This window comes from Zalophus californianus, chromosome 11 (assembly GCF_009762305.2).
Source record: "Zalophus californianus isolate mZalCal1 chromosome 11, mZalCal1.pri.v2, whole genome shotgun sequence".
NCBI classification, from domain to species: Eukaryota; Metazoa; Chordata; class Mammalia; order Carnivora; family Otariidae; genus Zalophus; species Zalophus californianus.
In genome coordinates, this window is record NC_045605.1 from 83,170,550 (window position 1) to 83,193,996 (window position 23,447).

At 37.4% G+C, this 23,447-nt stretch overlaps 1 protein-coding gene across 1 annotated transcript; it reads left to right on the plus strand.

Annotated features, from left to right (window-relative positions):
* Nucleotides 1-1,491: 1,491 nt before the first annotated feature.
* Nucleotides 1,492-20,684, plus strand: LOC113915486 (ADP ribosylation factor like GTPase 14 effector protein). Its single transcript, XM_027581491.2, has 4 exons — nucleotides 1,492-1,605; nucleotides 13,554-14,055; nucleotides 15,662-15,789; nucleotides 16,805-20,684. The coding sequence occupies exons 2-4, from the start codon at nucleotides 13,633-13,635 to the stop codon at nucleotides 17,031-17,033; spliced, it is 780 nt and encodes a 259-aa protein (XP_027437292.1). The 5' UTR covers nucleotides 1,492-1,605; nucleotides 13,554-13,632; the 3' UTR covers nucleotides 17,034-20,684.
* The last annotated feature ends 2,763 nt before the right edge of the window (nucleotides 20,685-23,447 follow it).

A 23,447-nucleotide genomic window follows, 5' to 3' on the forward strand; every position in this document is an offset into this window, starting at 1 on the left:
ACTTTCCACCTGTGGGCCTCCTTGCTATAACCACAACTCTAGTCCTTATAAGCATATCATCAGTGGAAAAGGCTGATGTGGCAGACAGAACATATGAATATTACATAACTCATGATTTAGGTGACGTTGTCCTTCCACTTGCTTGCACCCTATCCTAAGTATCAACTTACTCCAATTATTTCCCTTGCTTCTCACTGGGTATTTAAATTGATTCAATAAACCAGGTTATTCAAGCATCTTAATTTGGTCTGTGAGCCTTCTGTTTCATTACCTCTAGGATAGCTTAACTAGTAGTATACTTGGAGGCCACCAGTGTATCCAGTTATTTTTTCATATGACAGCTCAATTCAAGCATTAATCTCCCCCCTGAATGCCCAGGCTTTCATGCCTCTCATTTTATCCTGCTCATATCCTTGTGTTTCTATTATGGCATTTATCACACCACACTGTTTACTCCTCCATCTCTCACTAGTCTGTGAATTCTTTCAAAGCAGGGATAAATTTTATTTTTTGTTTTATTGTTTCTTAGCAAAGTACCAACCACAAAGTAACAAAAGAACGACTGAATGTGACCTCCTGCAGACACAGCTGAGGGGATTGTCCCTTGTTTTTGCCTTTCTCCCATTCCCTAGTTCTAAGACTGACTTGATTTTAGTGAGCAGCAAAACCCTGCCTGGTTGCAGAGCAGAATGGAAGTGGCCGGAAGGACCACAGATAGGCTCACTATATTAAAACAACCTACAGTGGTGTGTTTCATATTACTAGCAAGCTGGGGTGTTGGTATGCCTTATTTCCCCATCTCACATTTTTCACTTGGCTGGTCAAAAAAACAATAGTTTAGGTGTCCCCCCCACACACCTGAAAATTGTTGAAGGCTGAGACCCTTCGGTCTAAGAGATCACAAGCTCTCAAAGACTCTAGACGAATAAAATCCACTTTAAAAACTAAGCACCTAAACTGTGGCAGAAAATAAGGATACAAGAAATACACTGTGTCTTCCCTCAAAATTTACAAGCATCTTCCTGGAGCCTACATTTTACTTGAAGTAATAAACACAGCTATTTGTATAGTTTAAAATAAAAGAGATGCATTTTGGAATATATTTTGCTTGAACAAAAGAAATCACATAAAACGTGAGACCATAAAGAAACGGTCTGTTCTAGAGCTTCTTGTAACTCATTCACTTCTCCAGAGATAAGAGGAGTGGGGTGCAAAAATTTGGCCACCCGCACAGGCGCAGAGATTTGCGAACACAATCTAAGTCAGCTGAACCTGTATCTTGTAAGAAATGGCCCCAGGGAGCGCCCAATTCCCTAACCTCAGAACAGACAGCAAAATTGAAGTAGCTTCTGAAACAACCATTGCCTCACGTTGCATCTTCCGCCAATTAACGCCGCCCCGCCCTTTCGGCTCGGGAGGCCGACCAGGTTTAGATCGCTCTAGGCTTCTCCTGGACGTCTCTTTATGGTAACGCTGAGCCTCTCTAGCCCTCATCCGCCGTCCTCTCAGTGGTAGCGCGGGGAGGAGAGGAAACGCTCTCAGCCAAGTCCGCCGTACGTGGATGCGGGTGCAACCCAAACTCCGCAGAGGAGAGCGCGAGCTAAGGTGGGAGGGACCGGGGGGAGGCTCTGGGAAGGGCGCGAGTGTGGAGACAGGTCCTTGGGTGAGAGGGGGAGCCAGGACCGGTTCACGGAGGTCTCTAAGGAGAGGTGGGAGAGGAGGCCCAGACACGTGAGAGGGACTCTCAGCTGCTGGCTGGGGCCTCCAGCAGCCTGCCACCCCGCAGTCCTCGGCCTCCTCCAGTTCATCTGCGGGCCCCCTGTCAGGACCCAGCACAGTTTCTGTCGCATCTGTGTCCTCCTTGGGTTGTCGCCTCTTTTCGGGAGACCTGCAGCCCTCAAAGCTATGATTTAGGCTTGTACCGCTTACAAGAGGGTGATTATGGCCTTGGACCTAGTCCGTAGCCTATATCGCTCCAGTTTCGTTTTTTTTTTTTTTTTTAATTTTTTAATGAGCATCCTCCCAGCTCTAGCTGTTTGGTTGAGGCTAGAGGCCGATCAGTATTCATTTTTTTCCATCCCAGTAGGATGAACATAGTAAATGATCCTTGGACATAGCTGGTAGCTTGAAACATTACGATGTGGCTGTCAGCTAGGGGCGTTACGGTTGTGACCACCATGCTGTTGGGGTTGGAATAATTGCAGCCTCCTGTGGACCTAGTCACCCTGATTTGGAGAGATTGATCCTCCTTGGTGTGAGGTTGTGGCAGTTTCCGAACGTGTATTCAAAACACGTTGTTAGTACTAAGTGCTAGTATGGAAGCTAGAGAAGCCACAGCTGTAAAACAGGAACTAGGTGGTTTCTTGTCCTCACAGAGCTTAATATATTATTGAAAAACTAACAACAAAAACCTGTGATGGTGCTATGAAAAGGGAAGTCCCTAAGTTCCTCTTTTGCCTTAGGTGATGCGGAAAATAAAACCATATAGCTCCTGCTTTCCCACAGCTGAGAATAAAGAAAAAGTTTTAATGCACTGTTAAATTGTTCTGCAGACACAGAGGAAGAAGGACCTATAATAATAGTATCTGGGTAAGGCACACCAGATAGGTGAAGACACTGAAAAATAAGCATTGCCTGGCACAGAAAGGGCCATGGGCTTTCCAAGCAGGAGGTCAATATAAAGACTTAAAGTGTGAAAGACCTTTGCAGGGAGTGTAGTTTGGCCTGGGGTATGTGGCATTTGAACAAGTAATGCCATGTTAGAGAGTCCAGACTCTTATTTTTTAGGAAGAGATGAAAGTATTTTCAACAGAATGATAGAGCTCAGTTTCACAATCACTTAACAACCTTAGTGTTAGGTATTGTTTGACAGTTTGGGCCACATCCAGAATCAGGTAGAATAAAGAGAACTTTGCTCATTCTCTTGGTCTGGAAACAATCTCTCCACTTGTTGAAATCCCACTTCAGTTCTCTTTGGCCTTTAAGGACTAGAGGACTGGAGACAAATTACAAATTTGGAAGCCTGAAGGGTTTGCTAACTTGTTCCCCAAATGATCTAAAAGTATGCTAGACAAAGCATTAAAGAATCTGAGGGGAGTACATTAGGTAAACCTAGAGTAAATCATTAGGGCCTAATTAAGAGGGATTCTTCATATGAAGTAAAATTAGTTTTTGTGGTTTTTTTTTTTCCATTAAGCAAGAACTTGAATGTTATAACAGGCTCTGTGCTAGGTTTGTTAAATAGAGCTCTAAGTTTCAGTTTCATCATCTGTAAATGGGGATGATAGTACTTCACTGTTAAGATTAATGAGATGATGTTTGTTCTTAGTACTGTACCTGGCACTTACTAACTACAGGCACTTTAACTAAATATTTTAAATGGTACTATTGACTGTGTTTTGGTTTTAAGTTCTTTACTTTTCTTGTTGGACCTGACTCTTAAGGATTAAAGACTATCTCATTTGGCTCTTTAATCCTTCTGTTAGTGTCCATTCACTTGTAGTGTGAGTAGTTAGTATTTGAAGATAATGGGTACAAAAAGTTGACAGTTTCAAGAGGCATGACTTGTATACCTATGACCAAAACTGCTGATTTATAAAGTGCAGATGATTTTTTTCATTAAAAGATAATCTGGGAAAATGCCTTGTAAATTTCTAAGACCCCCCCCCCCCAAAGAAAAAAGGCATTCGTCATGAAAGGGAAAGACTCTTAACCTAAAAATTCAGTAAATTTCTTGTTTGGCTAAATTTCCTCCTAATGCTACTTTTTCCCACTAATTAGCACACTGGAAAAGCTGTATTAAAGGAAACCATATTGGAAAATATTTTGGGACATTTCCCTCTAAATTTTAGGAAGAAGAAAAAAATTCTCCTTGAGTAATCCCTACCTTCATCTACTGTTTTGTTAGTGGCAGTGATGGCTGTGTTGTCCGGCTTTAATTCCTGTAGGAGCCCTGCGGTAATGTCCTAGACCTTGTGTTATTAGGAAAGCTTGCTAGTGTCATTTCCTTGTGTGAGCTTCCTCAGCTACATCTAGCCTGCCTACCTCAGAGTTTGATAATGGATAGCAAGTGATAATGCTTGAAAGCTAATTCCATAGAATCTAAATGTATAAATTTTTTTTTAAGATTTTTATTATACGAGAGAGTGAGAGAAGGTGTGCACAAGCGAGGGGAGGGGCAGAGGCAGAGGGAGAAGCAGACTCCTCTCTGAGCAGGGAGCCTGACCGTGGACTCAATCCCAGGACCCTGAGATCATGACCTGAGCCCAAGGCAGACGCTTAACCCACTGAGCTACCCAGGCGCCCCTACATGTATAAATTTTAAATAATTAAAAACAAAAATTCATAGATACAGAGAACAAATTGGTGGTTGCCAGGGTGGGGGTTGGACAAAATGGCTGAAAGGAGTCAAAAGGTACAAACTTCCACTTATAAAATAAGTAATAGGGATGTAATGTACAACATGGTGACAATAGTTAACACTGTTGCATATTTGAAAGTTGCTAAGGAAGTAAATCTTAAAAGTTCTCATCACAAGAAAAAATTGTAACCATGTGGTGATGGATGTTAACTAGACTCATTATAATCTTTCACAATGTATACCGAATGTCAAATCATTACCTTGTACACCTGAAACTAATGTTATATGTAAATTATACCTCAATTAAAAAAACTTGTTTCTTGAGCTTGCAGTGTTCAAATCATACAAGGAGCAAATAATTTTGTTTACTGCCTAAGGTGGTAGAAGTAAAAGAAGGGGTCTAATCTATCTACACTTATTTCATTGTCTTTTGACTCTTCTAGTAGTGCTATAAGAATATTATATGTTAATTTTAGAATCACAAAATGTACTATATGCAGGCACTGAATAAAATGTTGGCAACCCTAAAACAAAAGAAAGCCCAAGATGCAAAAAATTTTTAGGGATTTTTCAAATAAAAAAAATCCAGAGTTAGTAAAGAGAGACTTTATTTGAAAGGGTTATGGCAATAAGGGAAAAGGAACTATTGCAATGGAGGGAATTCTCTGACCAAAAGATCTACCAGCATCTCAAGGGAGGAGTAAAGGATGCTAGAACAGACTCCTTGATTTGATTGTAGATTCCAGAGTGTTTTACCCTGAGGCCAGCCTGCTCCCTGGAGGAGTTGTGGGCTCTGGCTGAGGGTGGGCCAAAGTTCTGGAACCTGGGGGGAAGGAGAGAAACGTAAAATCCAGCTAACGGACATTTTTGTTCCAGTTGGTCACTTTTGACCATGCAGTTAAGATTCACAAATTTATAGGGGTGCCTTGGTGGCTCAGTCGGTTGAGGGACAGACTCTTGGTTTCTGCTCAGGTCATGATCTCTGGGTTGTGAGATTGAGCCTGGAGCTCCACGTTGGCATCCCCGCTCAGTGGGGAGTCGGTTTCCCCACTCCCTCTGTTCCTACCCCCACTGGCCTGTGTATATTCACCTGTGCACGCTAGCCCTCTATCTCCCTCCCCCCCTCAAATAAATAAGTAAATCTTTAAGAAAGATTCACAAATGTATAAAAGAGGCAAAGAATAGGAATTTGGAGAGCCTTTGTCTTTCCTAGTCGTAGGTAAACAAGGGGTTATCCTCAGAGTCTTGTAGAAGCCATTAGGAGAGGAATGGGAGGATTTTTTTTAATCATGACTCTTAAAGAACCAGGAAAAATTCAGCTTCTCAAAAGGCATTTTTGCTATTTGAAATGGAAAATAAGTTTACAAATAAAATTCATCCAGACCTCTACAGGAAGGCCTTAGGAGACTCGGTGACCCCTCAGAAATTAAGTGCTAGTATTTGTAAATCCTACTTCACTAGGTGTAGTTTAAAAGTCCTTGAAGACCTGGATCTGATTTGTATCATAGTAAAATCTTCCCAAAGGTGGGGCAAAAGAATTAAATCAGGTCTAAATGAACACATTTAAGGTTTTTCATTTGTTACTGGTTTTCATCTTATCCATTTGAAAGCAGTAGTTTTTTTTTTCTTCCACAATGAATACTAGATATTATACTGGTTAAAGTGATTGGCTAGAGCAAATAATCTCTTCCTATGTCTAAAAGAATATTCCACACACTCATACACAAAGTTCCACAAAAAAAGGGGGCAGAATTAAAATCATGACTGTCACACAAATATAAGATTATGAACACACAGCTTTTGTTTCCTTTACTAATGAGGGAACCGGGATGATGTTATAACCAGTTCAAATGATAAAAGAACAAGACATATTTATTGATCAGGAATATTAAAATAAATGAGCACATGGAGGCAAAATGGTCTTCTACAGTAGGCCAGGGAGTCCACTGAACCTCCACTAGACAGAAGTTACAAGAATCTAGACAAGAATTGTATTTGCATTGCTAACCATTATCTATAGTTGTCAGCTGTAAACTAGCAATGGAAGACACAGAACTCTCATAATCAGAAGTGAAAACCTTAACAGCTGTGCTTTCAACAATGCATAGTGCTCTATACATCTGTTTTATCAAATTTATGACTCCCTTCCCCTCATAATCTTCCTTAAATGTCAGACTTCCTGGAAGGCAAGTTCATGTTTGAGTGCGTATTTTCCTTTTTTTTTTTAATATGCTTTATAAATACATACGATGCTTGGTTAATGTTCTCTTAACTGAATTACCTAAAGCAGTGGATCTCAAACTAATATGCTTACATATCACTGGAGATTTTGTTTTTCTTTTTTAAAAATGTGGATCCTGATTCAATAGGTCTAGGGTCCTTACTGAGATTCCTCTTTTCTAACAAGTTCCCAGCTGATGCCAGTACTGGTTCGTGGACAGGGAATGGTAGGGCATTCTGACTGTTAATTGAGGAAGGTTCTAGATTGATCATTACATCATTGCATGGAGAAGATTGCATCCTGTAGGTGAAGGGAGCAACATGAAACTACTGGACTGTCACTTGAAAAAAAATATTAATCGTGGGCCACATTGCCAGAACACAGACCAAAGCTAGCAAAAGAAACAGTTGCTGGGAAACAGATCCAAAGAGCTCTACGGTAGAACTTTAGGGAAGGAAGAAAGAAATAAGGACATTGAGTAATACAACAGGGGAGGAGCAACCAGAGGCTGTAATTTTTAGAAGGCAGTCAGTAACCACTTACGATCACTGGCTGAAATTTTGTGCTCCTTGAGCTAGCCTGACTTTTCTTTAGCCCTGCATTAGCCATGCATGAATAAACTGCCTAATAGTAGATCAGGAAACAAACTTATGTAAGACTTTAAGCAATAAAACTTCATGAACACAGGTGTGTACATTTTTACTATGACAGTTTTAAATGATTTGGTACCGTTGTGCCATTGAGTTTTAATGTGTAAAGTTTATTTTTTTACTGTAACTGGCAGGTAGTTTATCTTCTGTTAGGACATTTTAATTTTAAAACAGAGCAGGTCCTATAATTTATTAATGGGGAGTTCAGCTTTCTTTTAGCAACAAGTAAGAAGTGGGGCATAATGTGAATCTGGTACCAAAGAAACATCTCTACTTACTGGAAGATGCAAAAAATGTATAGTAAATGAGATTGCCAAATTTAGCAAATAAAATATAGGATGCCCAGTTAAATTTGAATTTCAGACAAATAACAGATTACTTTTTAGCAGTATTTGGGATACAGTTAAAATATATGCATTATCTAAGATTCATATTTAACTAAGCCTACTGTATTTTATCTGGCAACTCTAATAGTAAATCTACCCTAACAGTGACACCTGAGGGATGGCTGCTTACAAAATGGTATTGTGCAGCAGTTTAATTCCTTCAAGTGTTCCTCCAAAAGTTAGAGTACTCAAAAGTGTGCCAGGAGCTCAAAATAGTTGGAAGCATCTGTTTGCCAGAAGATGTTTTCAGGGACTGATAGGGTCATGGCTAAGTTGAATTAAAAACACATTTAACACTATACTCCCCAACTAGGAGTTCAGGTTCATAGTGGTTTAAGGTTAATAAAAGAATTTATGCTATTATGGAAGATGTCCAAGCAAATACTATCAGAAAAAAGTGATTTAATAGGAGTTTAATCATATTTCCAAGTTTCTAAGGGAGATCACCTAAGTACACTGGCACAACTTAGAGTGTTGCTAATAAACTCTCATGAACTATGTAGTAATTTAGACAAGATAAAAGGAAAGTAAACACATGAACAATTGCTTACTTGGTCTTTAGAGATTGCACTAAGTATTCCAGTGATATTCCACTCTACATTCACTGGAGTATTTTTTTTTTTTTAAGATTATTTATTTATTTGACAGACACAGCGAGAGAGGGAACACAAGCAGGGTGAGTGGGAGAGGGAGAAGCAGGCTTCCCGCGGAGCAGGGAGCCGCATGAGGGGCTCAATCCCAGGACCGTGGGATCATGACCTGAGCTGAAGGCAAACCCTTAACAACTGAGCCACCCAGGTGCCCCTGTAATATTTTTTATAGTTTTATTTTTTATTTTCATTTTGTTTAAATTTTAGTGAACGTAGAGCGCAGTATCAGTTTCTGGAGTAGAATTCAGTGCGTCATCACTTACGTACAACACCCAGTGTTCATCACAACAAGTGCCCTCCTTAATACCCGTCACCCATCTAGCCCATCCCCCACCCACCTCCTTCCATCAACCCTCAGCTTGTTCTCTACCATTAAGAATCTCTTATGGCTTGTTTCCCTCTCCCTTTTTCTTCTTTCCCCCCTTCCCATATGTTCATCTGTTTTCTTAAATTCCACATATGAGTGAGATCATATGATATTTGTCTTTCTCTGACTTTTTTCACTTAGCATAGTACACTGTAGCTCCATCCATGTCATTGCAAATGGCAAGATTTCATTCTTTTTAATGGCTGTCAATTGTTTATCATGTATTGTCTATTTATTGTCTGTATCTTGCTTTTTGAAATGTCTAAGTCTTTTGCCAATGTTAATGGTTTCTCTTTCTGTTTTTGAGTTGTAGTTTTTTTAATCTGGATGAAAGGATTTGGCTGATAAATACTGTTTGCATATTTTCTCAGTATATGGCTTTCCTATTAATATTTGAAATTTTGACTTATGAATAAAAATAGTCTTTATGAAACGTAATTATCATCATTTTTTCTGTATGGTAATTGCTGTGTCCTGAGAAATCTTTGCCTACACAACATCATAAATATGGTCTCCAGTGTTTTCTCCAGAAGTCTTTAGTTTTAGCTTTAGTGTTGAAGACTATGAACTATCTTGATTTTCATCTGTAGTGTATGATACTGGCCAGCATTCATTTTTCTCATATGGATATCCACTTACTTCAAAACCACTGTCAAAAAAACTTCCTTTTCCTGTAGGATTGGCTTTGTACCTTTACTAGAAATCACTTGTGCATATAAATGGGGGTATATCTCTTGGGTTTATATTTAATTCCATACCATCCTGATTAGAGTAAGTCCATTCTGATTGGAATGGAAGGCCTTCTAGCTTTGTTCTTTTCTGTGATTGTTTTGGATATAGAAAGTCCCTTTGCATTTCTATGTAATTTTTAGGTAAAGCTTATTTATGATTATGATTGCATTGAATCTATAAATTTAAGGAGAACATTTAACCAATTTTGTGTCTTCCGATATATGAACATGGGGTATCTCCCCATTTATTTTGGTCTTTTAAAATATCAACAAATTTTGTAGAAAAAATTGTGTACAGATCTTCCATGTTTTGTTAAAATTATTCCTAAGTATTTCATGTTTCTTTTTTTTTAAAGATTTTATTCATTTATTTGAGAGAGAGAATGAGAGAGAGCACGAGAGGAAAGAGGGTCAGAGGGAGAAGCGGACTCCCTGCTGAGCAGGGAGCCGGATGTGGGACTCCATCCAGGGACTCCAGGATCATGACCTGAGCCGAAGGCAGTTGCTTAACCAACTGAGCCACCCAGGCGCCCTTCATGTTTCTTTAATGACACTTTCAGTGGTTGTGATTTTTTTTGTATATATTGCTGGATTCTGTGTACTAAATTATTTTTCATGAATTTTTGCCTATGTTCACGAGGAATTTTTTTTTCCTGTTTTGGAATGCCCTTGGTTTTGTATCAAGGTAATGCTTGCCTTAAATAAGTTGAGAATGAAAAAAAAAAAAGATAAAAGGTAAGTAAGGAACAGATGCCCCAGTAGCCAAGGAAGAGAATTCCCTAATGGGTAAAAATATATTAATTCTATGGACAGACAATTTCATGTTCAGAAAATCACTGATTAGTGGCTACAAATTTTGTGGTAGTTACCTACAAATATAAAGAATCAAGCATCAGTGAGAGAGTAAGCATTAGCAGTTTCTATAATGTGCTGAGGAGGTTGTTGATCAAGTTTCTCTCCTTGTGTTGACTGTTAAGAAAAGAGCCAGATCTGTGCCCCATATCTGTTAAAGTACAGTACAGCATAATTAGTTTTTTTTTTTTTTTTAAAGATTTTATTTATTTGTCAGAGAGAGAGCACAAGCAGGGGGAGCGGCAGGCAGAGGGAGACGCAGGCTTCCCGCATGAGCAGGGAGCCCGATGCGGGGCTCGACCCCAGGACTCTGGAATCATGACCTGAGCTGAAGGCAGTGGTCTAACCAACTGAGCCACCCAGGCGCCCTCAGCATAATTAGTTTTATAACTCTATCTCTGGCTTCCTCTTTTCCATTCCTTCATTTATTTTAACTCACATTTCTGTTAAAAAAAAAAAATCTAATTTGTATAATACAAGCCATTTTAGCTGATGCACTTGGCACCATTACTGGGAAGTTAAATTTTAAAAGTTGGTTGAAATAGAATAAAAATATATAAATAGGCTCCATCTTAATTAGCTTTTAAACATTTTAAGTTAGAATGTTCAGTGACATGTTGAACTTTAGATTGTATTCTATTAACTTTTTAAATTTAGTATTTTAACTGAAAACAGATATGTATTTATTCACAATTTTTTGTTACATGAGACCAGAGTCATCTTTGTATATGGTTTTATGATTTTATATGATTCTGATTTTTCTCTGAAGAAAACATTGGGAAGTATCTAAGCTTTCTAACCAGGTTTTTTTTTTTTAATATGGAGCAAAGTTTATAAAAACACTTGAAAAATTGCATAATCCTAGATATTTCGACATTCTACCACCACACAGATTTCAGTGGTTCACGTGTATTTTCAACACTTTTTTTTTCCTAGTGACTTCTATTTGTTGACTCTTAAGAATTCAACCAAGTTTTTGTATTTGCTTTGAGAAATATTTATGAAAATTTTCAAATGGAAAGTACAGAAATAATGAAAACACTTGTGTACATGCCTTCAATTTAATCTTCCATAAATCTTTTTAAAAAGTTGCCTTCCTCCTTAGAAGTATGTATGCCACAAATTTGGTATTTCTTACTCATGTATATATTAGCATGATTCATATTTCATCTCTAAACCATGTACACTATTTTGTGTGTTTATTTTTTTTAAAGATTTTGTTTGTTTATTTGACAGACACACAGCGAGAGAGGGAACACAAGTAGGGGGAGTGGGAGAGGGAGAAGCAGGCTTCCCGCAGCGCAGGGAGCCCGATGTGGGGGGTCCTGGGATCATGACCTGAGCCGAAGGCAGACGCTTAACTGACTGAGCCAACCAGGCGCCCCTATTTTGGGTTTTTAAAATTTTACATAAATGTATCCTTTTACAAGTTTTTCTCTTAAGATTATCTTTAAGATTTGTCCGTGGTGATTCATATAATTTGAGTGCCTGCTGAGTAACCCATGGGTTTCTCATCCTTGAAATTAGACAGTTTCCAACTTTTCACTGTCAAAGACAATAAATGCTCGAAGTCCTTTATATATATAATAAACAAAAATCCTTGTCCTCTTTTCGGACATATATTTTTTTTTTTTTTTGGCAAATACCTAGAGCTGAAAATGCAAGGTCCTGGGATGTGGACTTGTTTAATTTTGTGAAAAATTGCCAAAAACACTCTAAAGCAGTTGCAGTTTACGTTCCTACCAATGTATAAGGAGCATGTAAGAGTTGGCCACATTTTAACCAGCACTAGGTTATCAGATTTTTAAAATTTTGCTAAGCAAATGTTTGAGAAATGGTATTTATTTGCCTCTTTTTTTTGATAACTATAAAGGTTGAACATCTTTGCATGCATTTATTGGCTATTTCTCTTCCTCTGTGAATTGCCTCTCTATATTTGCTTAGTTTTTTTTTAAGAGTTTATTTGGGAGAGAGCACCAGCAGGGGGAGGGGCAGAGGGAGAGGGAGAAGCAGACTCCCCACTGAGAGGGAGCCCAATGCAAGGCTGGATCCCAGGACCCTGGGATCATGACCTGAGTGAAAGGCAGACGTTAATCAATTGAGCCACCGAGGTGCCCCTATTTGCTTAGTTTTCTAATGGGTTCTTTGTCATTTTCTAATTGATTTGTAGATGTCAGAATTCTTTATGTATATTTGGGATAATAATCCTAACCATACCTTTCAAGTGTGGCTGTTTTTCCTCCTTTAGAGTTCTAAGGAAATGTTTAATTTTGACATATAATCAAATGTGTCCATCTTTTCCTTTGATATGTGCTTTCTTGTTTGAGAAATTCTTCTCTATCCCAATGTCGCAAAGTCTTCTAGGTTTTCTTATAAACAGTAGTACAGTTTTTCTTGTTTAATTCTTTAATCCATCTGGAGTTGATTTTTGTTTGTGAGAAAGAGATCTTAGTCTATCTTTTTTCAATGTGGTTAGCTAGTTATTCCCTAATCTTTTATTAAATCTTTTCCCCATTAATGTGCACTACCCACTGATTTTATAAAATCACATGTCCTATACTGCACCAAGCTGTATATCTTGGATCTATACTATACTGTATTTGTCTTGGATCTATACTATACTATATTCGTCTATACTAAATACCACACTGTTTTAATTACAACAGCTTTATAGCAAATATCTTACTTTGTTTTCCTTCAAGACTATCTTGACTTTAGTGGATTTTTACTCTTCCATGTAAACTAAATGCTAAATTCCAAGGGGGAATGGGTGGAATACCTGCTGGGATTTGATTGGAATAGTACTGAATTTATAGATAAATTCCCAGAGAATTTATATACCTTGGTAAGATTTCCCATGAATAATTTCTACATTTATTTAGGATACCTTTTTGTATTTCTGTTTGATGATTTTCTCCATAAAAATCTTGCATGTCTTTTGTAGGATTTATTTTGTAAGGTCTCTTACTGTTTTAGGTTTCTAGCTTCATTGTTGAATTATCTTATTTTAATAGTTTGCTGAACCTTTTGTATTTTCTGTGTAGATATTTATATCATCTTTGAGTAATACTTCTCAATCCCAATACCTTTTAATACAATATTAAGTGGAAGCTTTACTATAGTGTTAAATAGCAAGTATTCGTTTGTAGTTCTTACTTTACAGAGAATGCTTCTAATGTTTTATTAAATGTTTATTGTAAGCTTTTGGTAAATGTCTTTCTGTTCCTCTCATGCTAAGAGTTTCTTTTAAATAGATGTTGAATTTTAATAAAATGCTTGTTCAGTTTCCCAGATAAAAAGTTTGCAGCACAAATCTGACTTCAGTGTTTTCTCTAGGGTGATCAGCACGTGACCTACTAGAGAGACAGATCCCTAGACAAAATCAAACAAGGGAAATTTGCTGGAATCTAGAGTGATGGATCCATGTTCAGTTGGAGTCCAGCTTCGTACCACAAATGAGTGCCATAAAACCTACTACACTCGTCACACTGGTTTCAAGACTTTGCAAGAATTGTCATCAAATGATATGCTTTTACTTCAACTTAGAACTGGAATGACACTTTCTGGGAACAATACCATTTGCTTCCATCATGCAAAAATTTACATTGACAGATTTGAGGATTTGCAGAAGTCATGTTGTGACCCATTTAACATACACAAAAAACTAGCCAAAAAAAATTTGCATGTAATTGACTTAGATGATGCCACTTTTCTGAGTGCAAAATTTGGAAGACAGCTTGTACCTGGTTGGAAACTTTGCCCAAAATGTACACAGATAATCAATGGAAGTGTGGATGTTGATTCTGAAGACCGGCAGAGAAGAAAACCTGATTCAGATGTATGTATAGCAGTCATTTTTTTCTTCGTGTACTTCTACAATGTGAGGTTTTGTTGAACTATAAAATCATATTTTATGTTTATTATGCTAATTGTAAATTAAAGTTGGAGAGGTGAAAATAAATGGTGTTGCTAAATATTTCTGGATGATAAAGTATGCTTGAGAAACGAATAACATATTATGTCCAAGACTCAAGCTGTAACTCCTAGGGCTAAGATGTTGGGAGTGGCTTTCAGAACATTCTGGTAAAGCCAGGACTTAATTGTTATCTTAGTTTCTTTTCTAATACCAAAGTAATTCTGTGAGACCTGCTCACCAGTGAGTATTTTTATACCAAAATGAATTCCCCTTTCTTATGAAGGACTTAAAAATAACTGCTTTAAAACGAACACCAGAGAAATGACTTGCAATGATTGTTTCTTCAGCCTTTCTTTCTCCTTTGTCACTAATACCATTCTTGTTTGGGTTTTTTAGATGCTTGTGAGTTTCCTTTGCTTCTAGCTCTGAGTTCTTATTTGGTATGATCCAGCTAATTTAAGAACTCCCTGTGGTCAAAAAGCATACATTTTTACATTGTAAATACTAAATATTTATAACTCCCTTATTCACATGCCTACATTCAGATTATTTAACTATATCAGAAAAAACATTTCATAAAGCTGTCTTTGGTGTAGAACAAAGACAAGTATATCAAAGGAGCACTTCTCAAAATTTCTATTTATAACCAATTTGTAATTCTTGCTGCTGGGATATTTTTCTCAATCTCTTCCTTTTCATTATATTAATAAACCAAATTAAAAGATAATTAAAATTTTAAATTATATGTAGTGCTTCCCTTTTGTTCTCCCCTTAGAGGCATATCTCCAGGACCCACTGTTCCCTTGCAGTTCATACTAGGTACTTGCTGCTGTCACTTAGATGTTTTCTCCATTTCATTTATTTGTTGCTCTCGTGGAATATATCACATAAACTGCTTTTTCCCCAGATAATGAACTTAAATCCTTAACCATCGAAATTTTGTTTTACCAAAGCTTTTTAAAAAGATGATAATACTATTTCAGAACATAAAACCATATTACCTCCCTGCTTTTAAAAATATATATAATAGAACCTTTCCTTCAGGACTCAAGATCATATTAGGAACATCAGTTTTGTTTTTAAAGATTTAATATTTTTTTAAGTAATCTCCACACCCAACACAGGGCTCGAACTCATAACCCCAAGATCATGAGTCACAGACTCCACCGCCAGGCGCCCCAGGAATCTCAGCATTATGCCGTTGGGTTATACAACAGTTTTTCTGCCTTTTCTGCCATCTTAGCAGCAGCCATTGCATTTTTACCATGCTTGTTGCCCCTCCTGATATGCCAGAGACTAAAATTAGGTAATGAAAATATTACAACTAAATTAACCCATAAACTTTGGATATTGTCTAGGGCTGTGTAAATGTTGTTGCACTTGGGCTCTAAAACCTTTTTTCTTCTTTTTTGTGAATTCCAGACCATCCTTCAGGTTAAGGAATAATCTGGATTAACATTAAGTTAAATAATCTGTTCCATGGTCTTTTGTCAAGATTTGAGTTGATAATTTGTTTACCTTTTTTCAGGGAAGAACTGCTAAAGCTTTGAGGTCATTGCAATTTACAAACCCAGGAAAGCAAACTGAATTTGCTCCAGAAACTGGTAAAAGAGAAAAAAGAAGGCTCACAAAAAATGCAACCGCTGGTTCTGACAGGTAGGCTGTGTGTTCACTTAAGACTTGTATTAAGTTGCTGCTTCACATCTGTATTGTTTTCACTATCTTAAGTTTTGAATTTTCTGGGTAGATATTTTAAATTGGATGATCTGGGATTAGTAAGAATCTCCAAGGACTGCATATAAAATGAAGGCATTCCTTTCAACTCTAAAAATTTATTTCTAAGAAAGTGTCAGTGAAGTGAACAAGTTAACATTTTTGGCATGAGAATTAAAATTAAAATACTTAAAACAATTTTTTAAAACATTGGTATTATATAATTGGTATGTCATTCCTCTATGGGTGGCATCCAAAAAGTCAGTCTTAGAAGAATTCAAGGTTGCTTTTTATCTTTTTACATGTCTAAAATAGAAACAGTTATGGTACAGTCAACAGAATGAATGAGAAAACTAAATTGTTTAGAATATGACTTTAAATTGAACATTTCTAAAGCACAGGTTGACAAATGTTAGTATAATCATTCAGAATTATTTTCTACATATGCCATTTATTCCATCTGTTAAGGTTTCCATTGAGTCATTTAATTGTTTTTAAGCCAGATTTGCTAGAGTCCATTAAAGAACAAGAAACAGATTAATTGCAGTATAAAAACCAATAGGGTAGGAGAAAGAGATTGGTAACCAACAAAATGTACCACTATTAAGCTGCTATTCTCTGTTGTTGCTGTTAAGGTAAGGGGAAAATATTTTAAACAGAAATATATTTTTTGGAAATAGTAAAGGAATGGACTGAGTTGACTTTTAAATGGACTTCTAGAGGCATATTCAGGCTTTTTGGATTTGTCTCCACACTTTAGAATGAGTCTCTTCTCACAGAGCTCATTTACTACTAATTAGGCTTGAGTCTGGTAAGTTATGTACCAGTTTTGCAGGACGTCATCCCTAATTCAAAATATTACACCTCCTTAAATTTGTTTTCATTGCCTTATTTTCAATAACATATTCAAAAATCATGTGTTTGTGAGGTGTAATTTGTCTTGTGTTTTATTTTACAGACAAGTGATACCAGCGAAGAGTAAGGTCTATGATAGCCAGGGTCTCCTGATTTTCAGTGGAATGGACCTTTGTGACTGCCTTGATGAAGACTGTTTAGGATGTTTCTATGCTTGTCCTGCCTGTGGTTCCACCAAATGCGGAGCTGAATGCCGCTGTGACCGCAAGTGGCTGTATGAGCAAATCGAAATTGAAGGAGGAGAAATCATTCATAACAAACACGCTGGATAATTTGTGGTATCAGATTATGGGCTCTTTAAATATCCCTTCTTTATTTCTAAAACTCTGTCACCCTAAGATACATTTTAAAGTTGACTGCCAAATGACAAGAATTTGAAAACCACCTCAGCATGCACTCACTCTGTGCTAATGTTGCATTTAGGGTGCTTTAAGATTCATTATCTGATGTAAATTAAGATGAGCTGTTCCTCAGCAGTCAGCTTTGAGCCTGTCCGGGTCAATGTCAACAAGTAGGCAAAGGCAGTCCTCCATTAGCACAGCTCAAATTTCAGTTACCATGGTCTATACTGTGAGCAGTTAGGTGAAGTATAAACTTCACCTAACTAAAGGTGACTAAACTAAACCTCAAGAAGAAACTTTGCTTCTGCTAAGCAAACTTCCCTGCTAGCCCTTTGGTCCACAAATCATTATGTAGCAGACATGCTTCATCATCACTGACCAATCACAGTACTTCTCTCAGATTCTGCTAGTGATTGGTTACTGCACATCTGTCATTCAGTTCACTCCCAGACAACAAAGCATGTGGTTGTATTGTCTCCTTGTCACCCATGTGACATTTTACAAAAGTAGATCATCAAAAGAACTGGCCAACAAAGATAAAAGTGAATGAAGAAAGGAAAAACGGTAATGCTAGACGTGAGATTTGAACTGAACGTAAGTGGAGTTGTGGAAGAAATCCCCGATGGGAATGTTGGCGCTGCTGCGAGGCTCAGTACACAACTAGGGGAGCCTTGTGGAGGCAAGCGTAAGGGAAACTGGTTGTGACGAGAAGGTTGAGTAGGTCCCAGAGGAAGTGATGGTAAAAACTTCACACTAAAGGAAATTAGAGTTATTTTACAACATTGAAAGTACGAATGATAAAATGGAGGAAGCTGATCCAAACTTGAGTATGACAGTTCGCCATGGTATAGAGGGTTGCTTACTTAGTATCCTAAGTTAACAAAAAGTCAAGCACTGTTCAAACCCCTTATGGTTAGTTTTTTACAGTGGAATAACACTTTCTCATTGTTTCTAATGTTTTAAATTACAGTGTACTAACATACTTTTTTACAATGTTTTTCTTTATAACACCGAGTTTTTAATATTTTGACAGATTTTTAAAGGTCACAGAACATTTTCCCCCATTGATTATTAAGATTGCTTTGAATGGCCATTGTTTATGGTCCTACATTACTGTGCAAGCCAAGGACTCTAGCTGAGAACAGTGCCCACCTACTTCAGGAAAAATTGATTTTGATAAAACTAGGTGGTTGAGTGTTAAAAGTATTTTGGAAATAATCTGCGTATCTAAATGCTAAAATTCATCTGGCGATTTACCCTTAAAAGTTTTAGTATTGTAAACCTTTCATTGTTTAGACCATACATTCTTGGTGAAAATTTGTTTTTGATGGCAAAAATCTCATTCTTTGTAGAAAGCATGGATATACATATAATACATAAACAGGAATACGTTGTATCTGTGGTATTCACGTTTTATGGGTGGTGATTAGGATTAAGAAGCCTAAAAAAGGCTTTAAGGGAGTAATAATGAGAAAAAAACGTTAGAGAAACACAGAGTATGAATTATTTGGAAATTGAATCTTGTACAGGTTTTTATGGAATTTGTAAGGGTGCTGTTTGGAGGATGAGAGTGGGTGATAACTGTTCTTTTTTTAAGCAGCTACCTATTTGTCTAAAATTGTTCGTCTAGGGCATTGCCACTAAACTAGGTTTTTGCTTGGTTTTCCCTAAATTAGAGTACTTTGGTTTAATCAGATGAGCTTTTAGCAGTTTGAAATATTTTTTAGCTATTGAAATGAAATTTATACAACCAGTTTGATTAAATTGACCAGTAGAGGTTTATTTTTACTCCTGTATACTTCTGATACCTGTTTAACAGGTTTTACTTTGATGGAATGCCATTTTGAACCATGAAATTGTCATTAAATTACATTTGTCACTGACCTAGTTATCAGAAGTATGGTTAGTATCATACTTTTTTTTTTTTTAAAGATTTATTTATTTATTTGACAGAGAGAGCAGGAACAGAAGCAGAGGGAGTGGGAGAGGGAGAAGCAGGCTTCCAGCCGAGCAGGGAGTCCGATGCGGGGCTCGATCCCAGGACCCTGGGATCATGACCTGACCTGAGCTGAAGGCAGTCACTTAACGACTTAGCCACCCAGACGCCCCAGTATCAGTTCTTTAATTCACATTTCAACAGAGCACTGGCAAAAAGAATATTTTGGCTTTATATACTTAAATCAGATGCTAAATTTTTTTTTTCCGAATTAAGGAAATACTTTGTTACAGAGGATTCACAGACTTCCAATTTTATCTGAACTTCTGGGTTCATTAGACATTAGTTGCATTACTGCCAATGTTTTTGTTGGTTCTAAGTATGATTTAGTATATTGCTTAAGCTATTCGTAGGGACAAATTTAAGTCTTAGATTTTTTTTTGTTTAAAACGAATATATTTTCAAAAGAATAAATGACTTTAAAATTCAAATTGTTTATATTTCAGCATTCCTTAGTGGAACATTTCTGGTTTTTTTTTTTCAAAGATGGTAATAGTTAATTTTAAGTTTCAAGGGTAAATTTCTTGCACAGTTTTGCTTATATTTGTTCATTATACCTGTTTCCGAAATAGGAAGCACTCACTCTTCATGAGCATGCACAATGTTTACAGAGAGAGGTATGTCTAATTTAGAGTATGCTATAATAAAAGCTGTGTTTTGGGAAAATTACATCATGAGTTCGCTTACTATTTTTTAATGTAGAATCACAGAAATACAGAATACAATTAAATCATCTAGATTCTTTTTATATTTTGCATAAATATGGTTCCAGGTGGCTAAATTATTTTAGGATACTATTAGTCTAAGGAGCAGAAATAAAAGCAATACGAACACTTCTGCCATATATGGCTCCTGCTGGAGAAGTTAATGTAAGGCCGTAAACATTGGTCTTACACAGTATTGGCCACAAACATTAAAATAAAAATGCATGTGTATATTTGAAGTAAATGGCATCCCATGTAATCTTTTTCCTATTTCTTTTACAAGTATAAGATGAAATATTATACTACTATTTTTAAAATGTTATATCTACTTCTGTATAACAAGCTGTTCTACCACCTGACAGAAAATTCTCCGGAAAAATGCTTTCATGATCTCTCAGATATTCCATGTTCAGAACCCCTAAACACATATTTCAGAGCCTAGGTAATAGGAGTATTCTGTAAACAAACAAAAATGTTTGTTTAATGGGGATGGCTGTCTGGAGTGGAGTTATGTCAAGCGTTGTAAGTGAGTTTCGTTGGACAAAATCCGGGCTGTTCAGGTCTTTGAAAGAGGTGTTGCTGCACTGAAAAGGCAGATTGCACTGAGACCCCATCCCTCCCGGGTCAAGTAACAATGTATAAAATGGAGGGGTCTTAAAAGGACTGCACTTCGGTAATTCGAGATTTTCTGTTTACATTGCGGATACCCTGAAAGAAATAGCTTAAGGTTCTTGTACAAAGTCATGTGGCACTGCCTTAGTTTTTGCTGACATCTGCTGGTATTTTGATGTAAATAAACTCTCTGCTGCTACTCCTTAATGTTTAATCTCTTCACTTCTAAATTAAACTGTGAACACTGGTAACTACATTGAACTGGGGTATTTTATTTTATTTAAGATTTTATTTATTTTTTAGAGAGAAAATGAGAGATAGCACGAGAGGGAAGAGGGTCAGAGGGAGAAGCAGACTCCCTGCTGACCAAGGAGCCCGATGCGGGACTCGATCCCGGGACTCCAGGATCATGACCGGAGCCGAAGGCAGTTGCTTAACCAACTGAGCCACCCAGGTGTCTCTGAACTGGGGTATTTTAAAGAACCCTGGTAAAGTAGAATGGTTTCTCTTTGTAACATTCTTAGGCTTCACCCAGCAGGACTCAACCAGGTTTGTTTTTTTTGGAATATGAGTGAGGATATGAAAATATGCACCGGTACTTCTGGATTTCACTTATTTTTATAAAGTGGAGAAACTTGGAAAAATAATGCATTTATCTACTTAAAAATCATCAAACACTCCATTGAACACTTAGTTTGAAAGGCATAATAAACTCCTGTAGAATATATACCCCCAACCTATAGATTATTTGTAATGGCATAGTTGTGAGGATTGACTAATTTTACCAAGATAATCTAACTTCCAGAAGATAAAGGAGATTTACCAGATAAAACATTAACTCAGTTGAGTTAGTAATACTGCCATCTTTAAGTGCAGTTTGAAAGTATTTAATTACAGCCCTATCAATGGCACTTAAACTAAATGTATTAATTTTTTTTCCCCTTAAAGCCATGAGGGAAAAATATCTTTGAGACACTTAATGATTTTAAAACTTCAATTTTCTCATTTCATATCACTGCAAGCAAACAACTGTTTTATTAAAGAGTTGCCATAATCTTCAGCTATGGTTTTAAGATAAATGGACCTATTAAAAGTAAAATGCTTACAAATGCTGCTAAAATGGCCAAAACCTTCCAATACTCCCAACTCCATCATATAATGCATGAAAACACAAAAGTTTTGGCTCATGATTTTCATTGTAAACCTGCTGGATGATCCTTTTACTCAGTTCTTTTCAGAGGGACATTTTGAGGTTAGGGCACATTTTTCTTTAATGAAATAATATAAAAACTAGACATGGGTCAGAGTTGCAGGGTATTTGTCCTTTTGAGAGAACTTCTGTAAAACCAAGAATAGAAGAATATGGCCTGTAAAAGACCTGAAACGATAGAAAATGTAAATACTAGCTCTGTAAGTATCCCTTTGTTATCAACAACCAATCAGTTACATTAAACAACTTGATAACTACACATTAAGTTTTGGTTTTAATTTTATTCTGGTAGCCCAAGTTTATGATTTAGACTTCAAGGTAGTAATTTCTTTTTAATTGGTGATTTAGTGGCCTAAGATAAAGTAATAGTGACAGTACTGGTACCATGTAAGTGGGTTCTACAAGGTTCTGGGTGAAGTACAAATTTTTGGCACTGAGAGGTAAAACGATTCAGGAATGGTTCAATGAATTCTGGCATCATTAGGGTTACTTTTTTTTTTTAAGAATATATTTATTTCGACAGAGACAGCAAAAGAGGGAACACAAGCAGGGGGAGTGGGAGAGGGAGAAGCAGGCTTCCCGCTAAGCAGGGAGCCCGATGGGGGCTCGATCCCAGGACCCTGGGATCATGACCTGAGCCTACGGCAGACGCTTAACAACTGAGCCACCCTGGCGCCTCATTAAGGGTTTGTAAATAACAAACTCATGCCTTCCCCAGAGGTTAGTTAACCATTTTGATTTGGACTGAACTTTCCCGTTTTTCAGTTCAGCTTAGTATAGTGAAATCAGATCAGGTCTCATTAAGATTTTATTTATTTGAGAGAGCACGAGCGTAAGTCCTCCTACCAGCAGGGGGGCGCAGAGGGAGAGGGAAAGACAGAGACTCTCAAGCTGACTCTGAGCTGAGCAAGGAGCCCCACACAGGGCTCTGTCTCACGACCCTGAGATCATGACCTGAGCGGAAATCAAGAGTCGGATGCATAACCTACTGAGCCACCCAAGCGCCCCCAGATCAGTTGTTAAAATGGAGCCTGGAGGGCCGGTCTGATGCTCTGGAGAAAACTATCCCTTGAGGATTTTTTTTGTTTGTTTTGTTTTTTTGGTAAATGAGGTTTTTAAAATTACCAACATGCTTTCGTCATTTATGCCTTAGTGAAGGAGACTATGCAAAGAGCACTTCTGCATAAAATATAGGCCCTACAATCTGGTGCATGCAAATAAGATGATTTTCCAAAATAACATGGCTTATGGCTTTTCTAAACTTGGCCACAAGACTTCCCTATAGCAAATATTGAAAGGAAAACATTCCCAAAGTTTTTCTGTAAAAGTTTCCAACTCATCCCCAAAAGTTACATTTGAATAAATGCTTAATTTGTCCTCGATGTCTTTTTGTATCAAAGAACTTCACATAGATTTAAGGGTCAGAGAACAGCTAAACGTCTTTAACAGACCAAGCTTCCCACTGTGTGACATACCCACAGCCCATGTTAGGGCCCTCAGACCTTTAGGTAGGGAAATGGCCCTAGGAGATTCTTACTCTGCATTTTGTTTTCCCCTGGCCCCAACTACGTGACTTGAGTAAGAGACCTGACCCAAGGGAAGCCAGTTTGGCCAGCAAAGCTTACAAGTTGGGTACACGTTAAGGAAACATCATCACCAAGTGATGAAAGAGATTGAGCCAATCAAATGCTCTCAAAATTTTAGACTAGATAGAGGAGAAAGAATTTGGTGGTTTGTATAAGGGGACATGAAAGGACAGAATCCCTAAGGCATGCTAGGGTTCTAGACCTACACATTTGGGAGGCAACAGCTGTCGAAGCTGT

Coding starts and splice junctions, on each gene's coding strand:
- LOC113915486 (XM_027581491.2), top strand. CDS start 13,633: ATGGATCCATGTTCAGTTGGAGTCCAGCTTCGTACCACAAATGAGTGC. Junction 14,056..15,661: donor GAAGAAAACCTGATTCAGAT/GTATGTATAGCA, acceptor ACCTTTTTTCAG/GGAAGAACTGCTAAAGCTTT. Junction 15,790..16,804: donor GCAACCGCTGGTTCTGACAG/GTAGGCTGTGTG, acceptor TTTATTTTACAG/ACAAGTGATACCAGCGAAGA.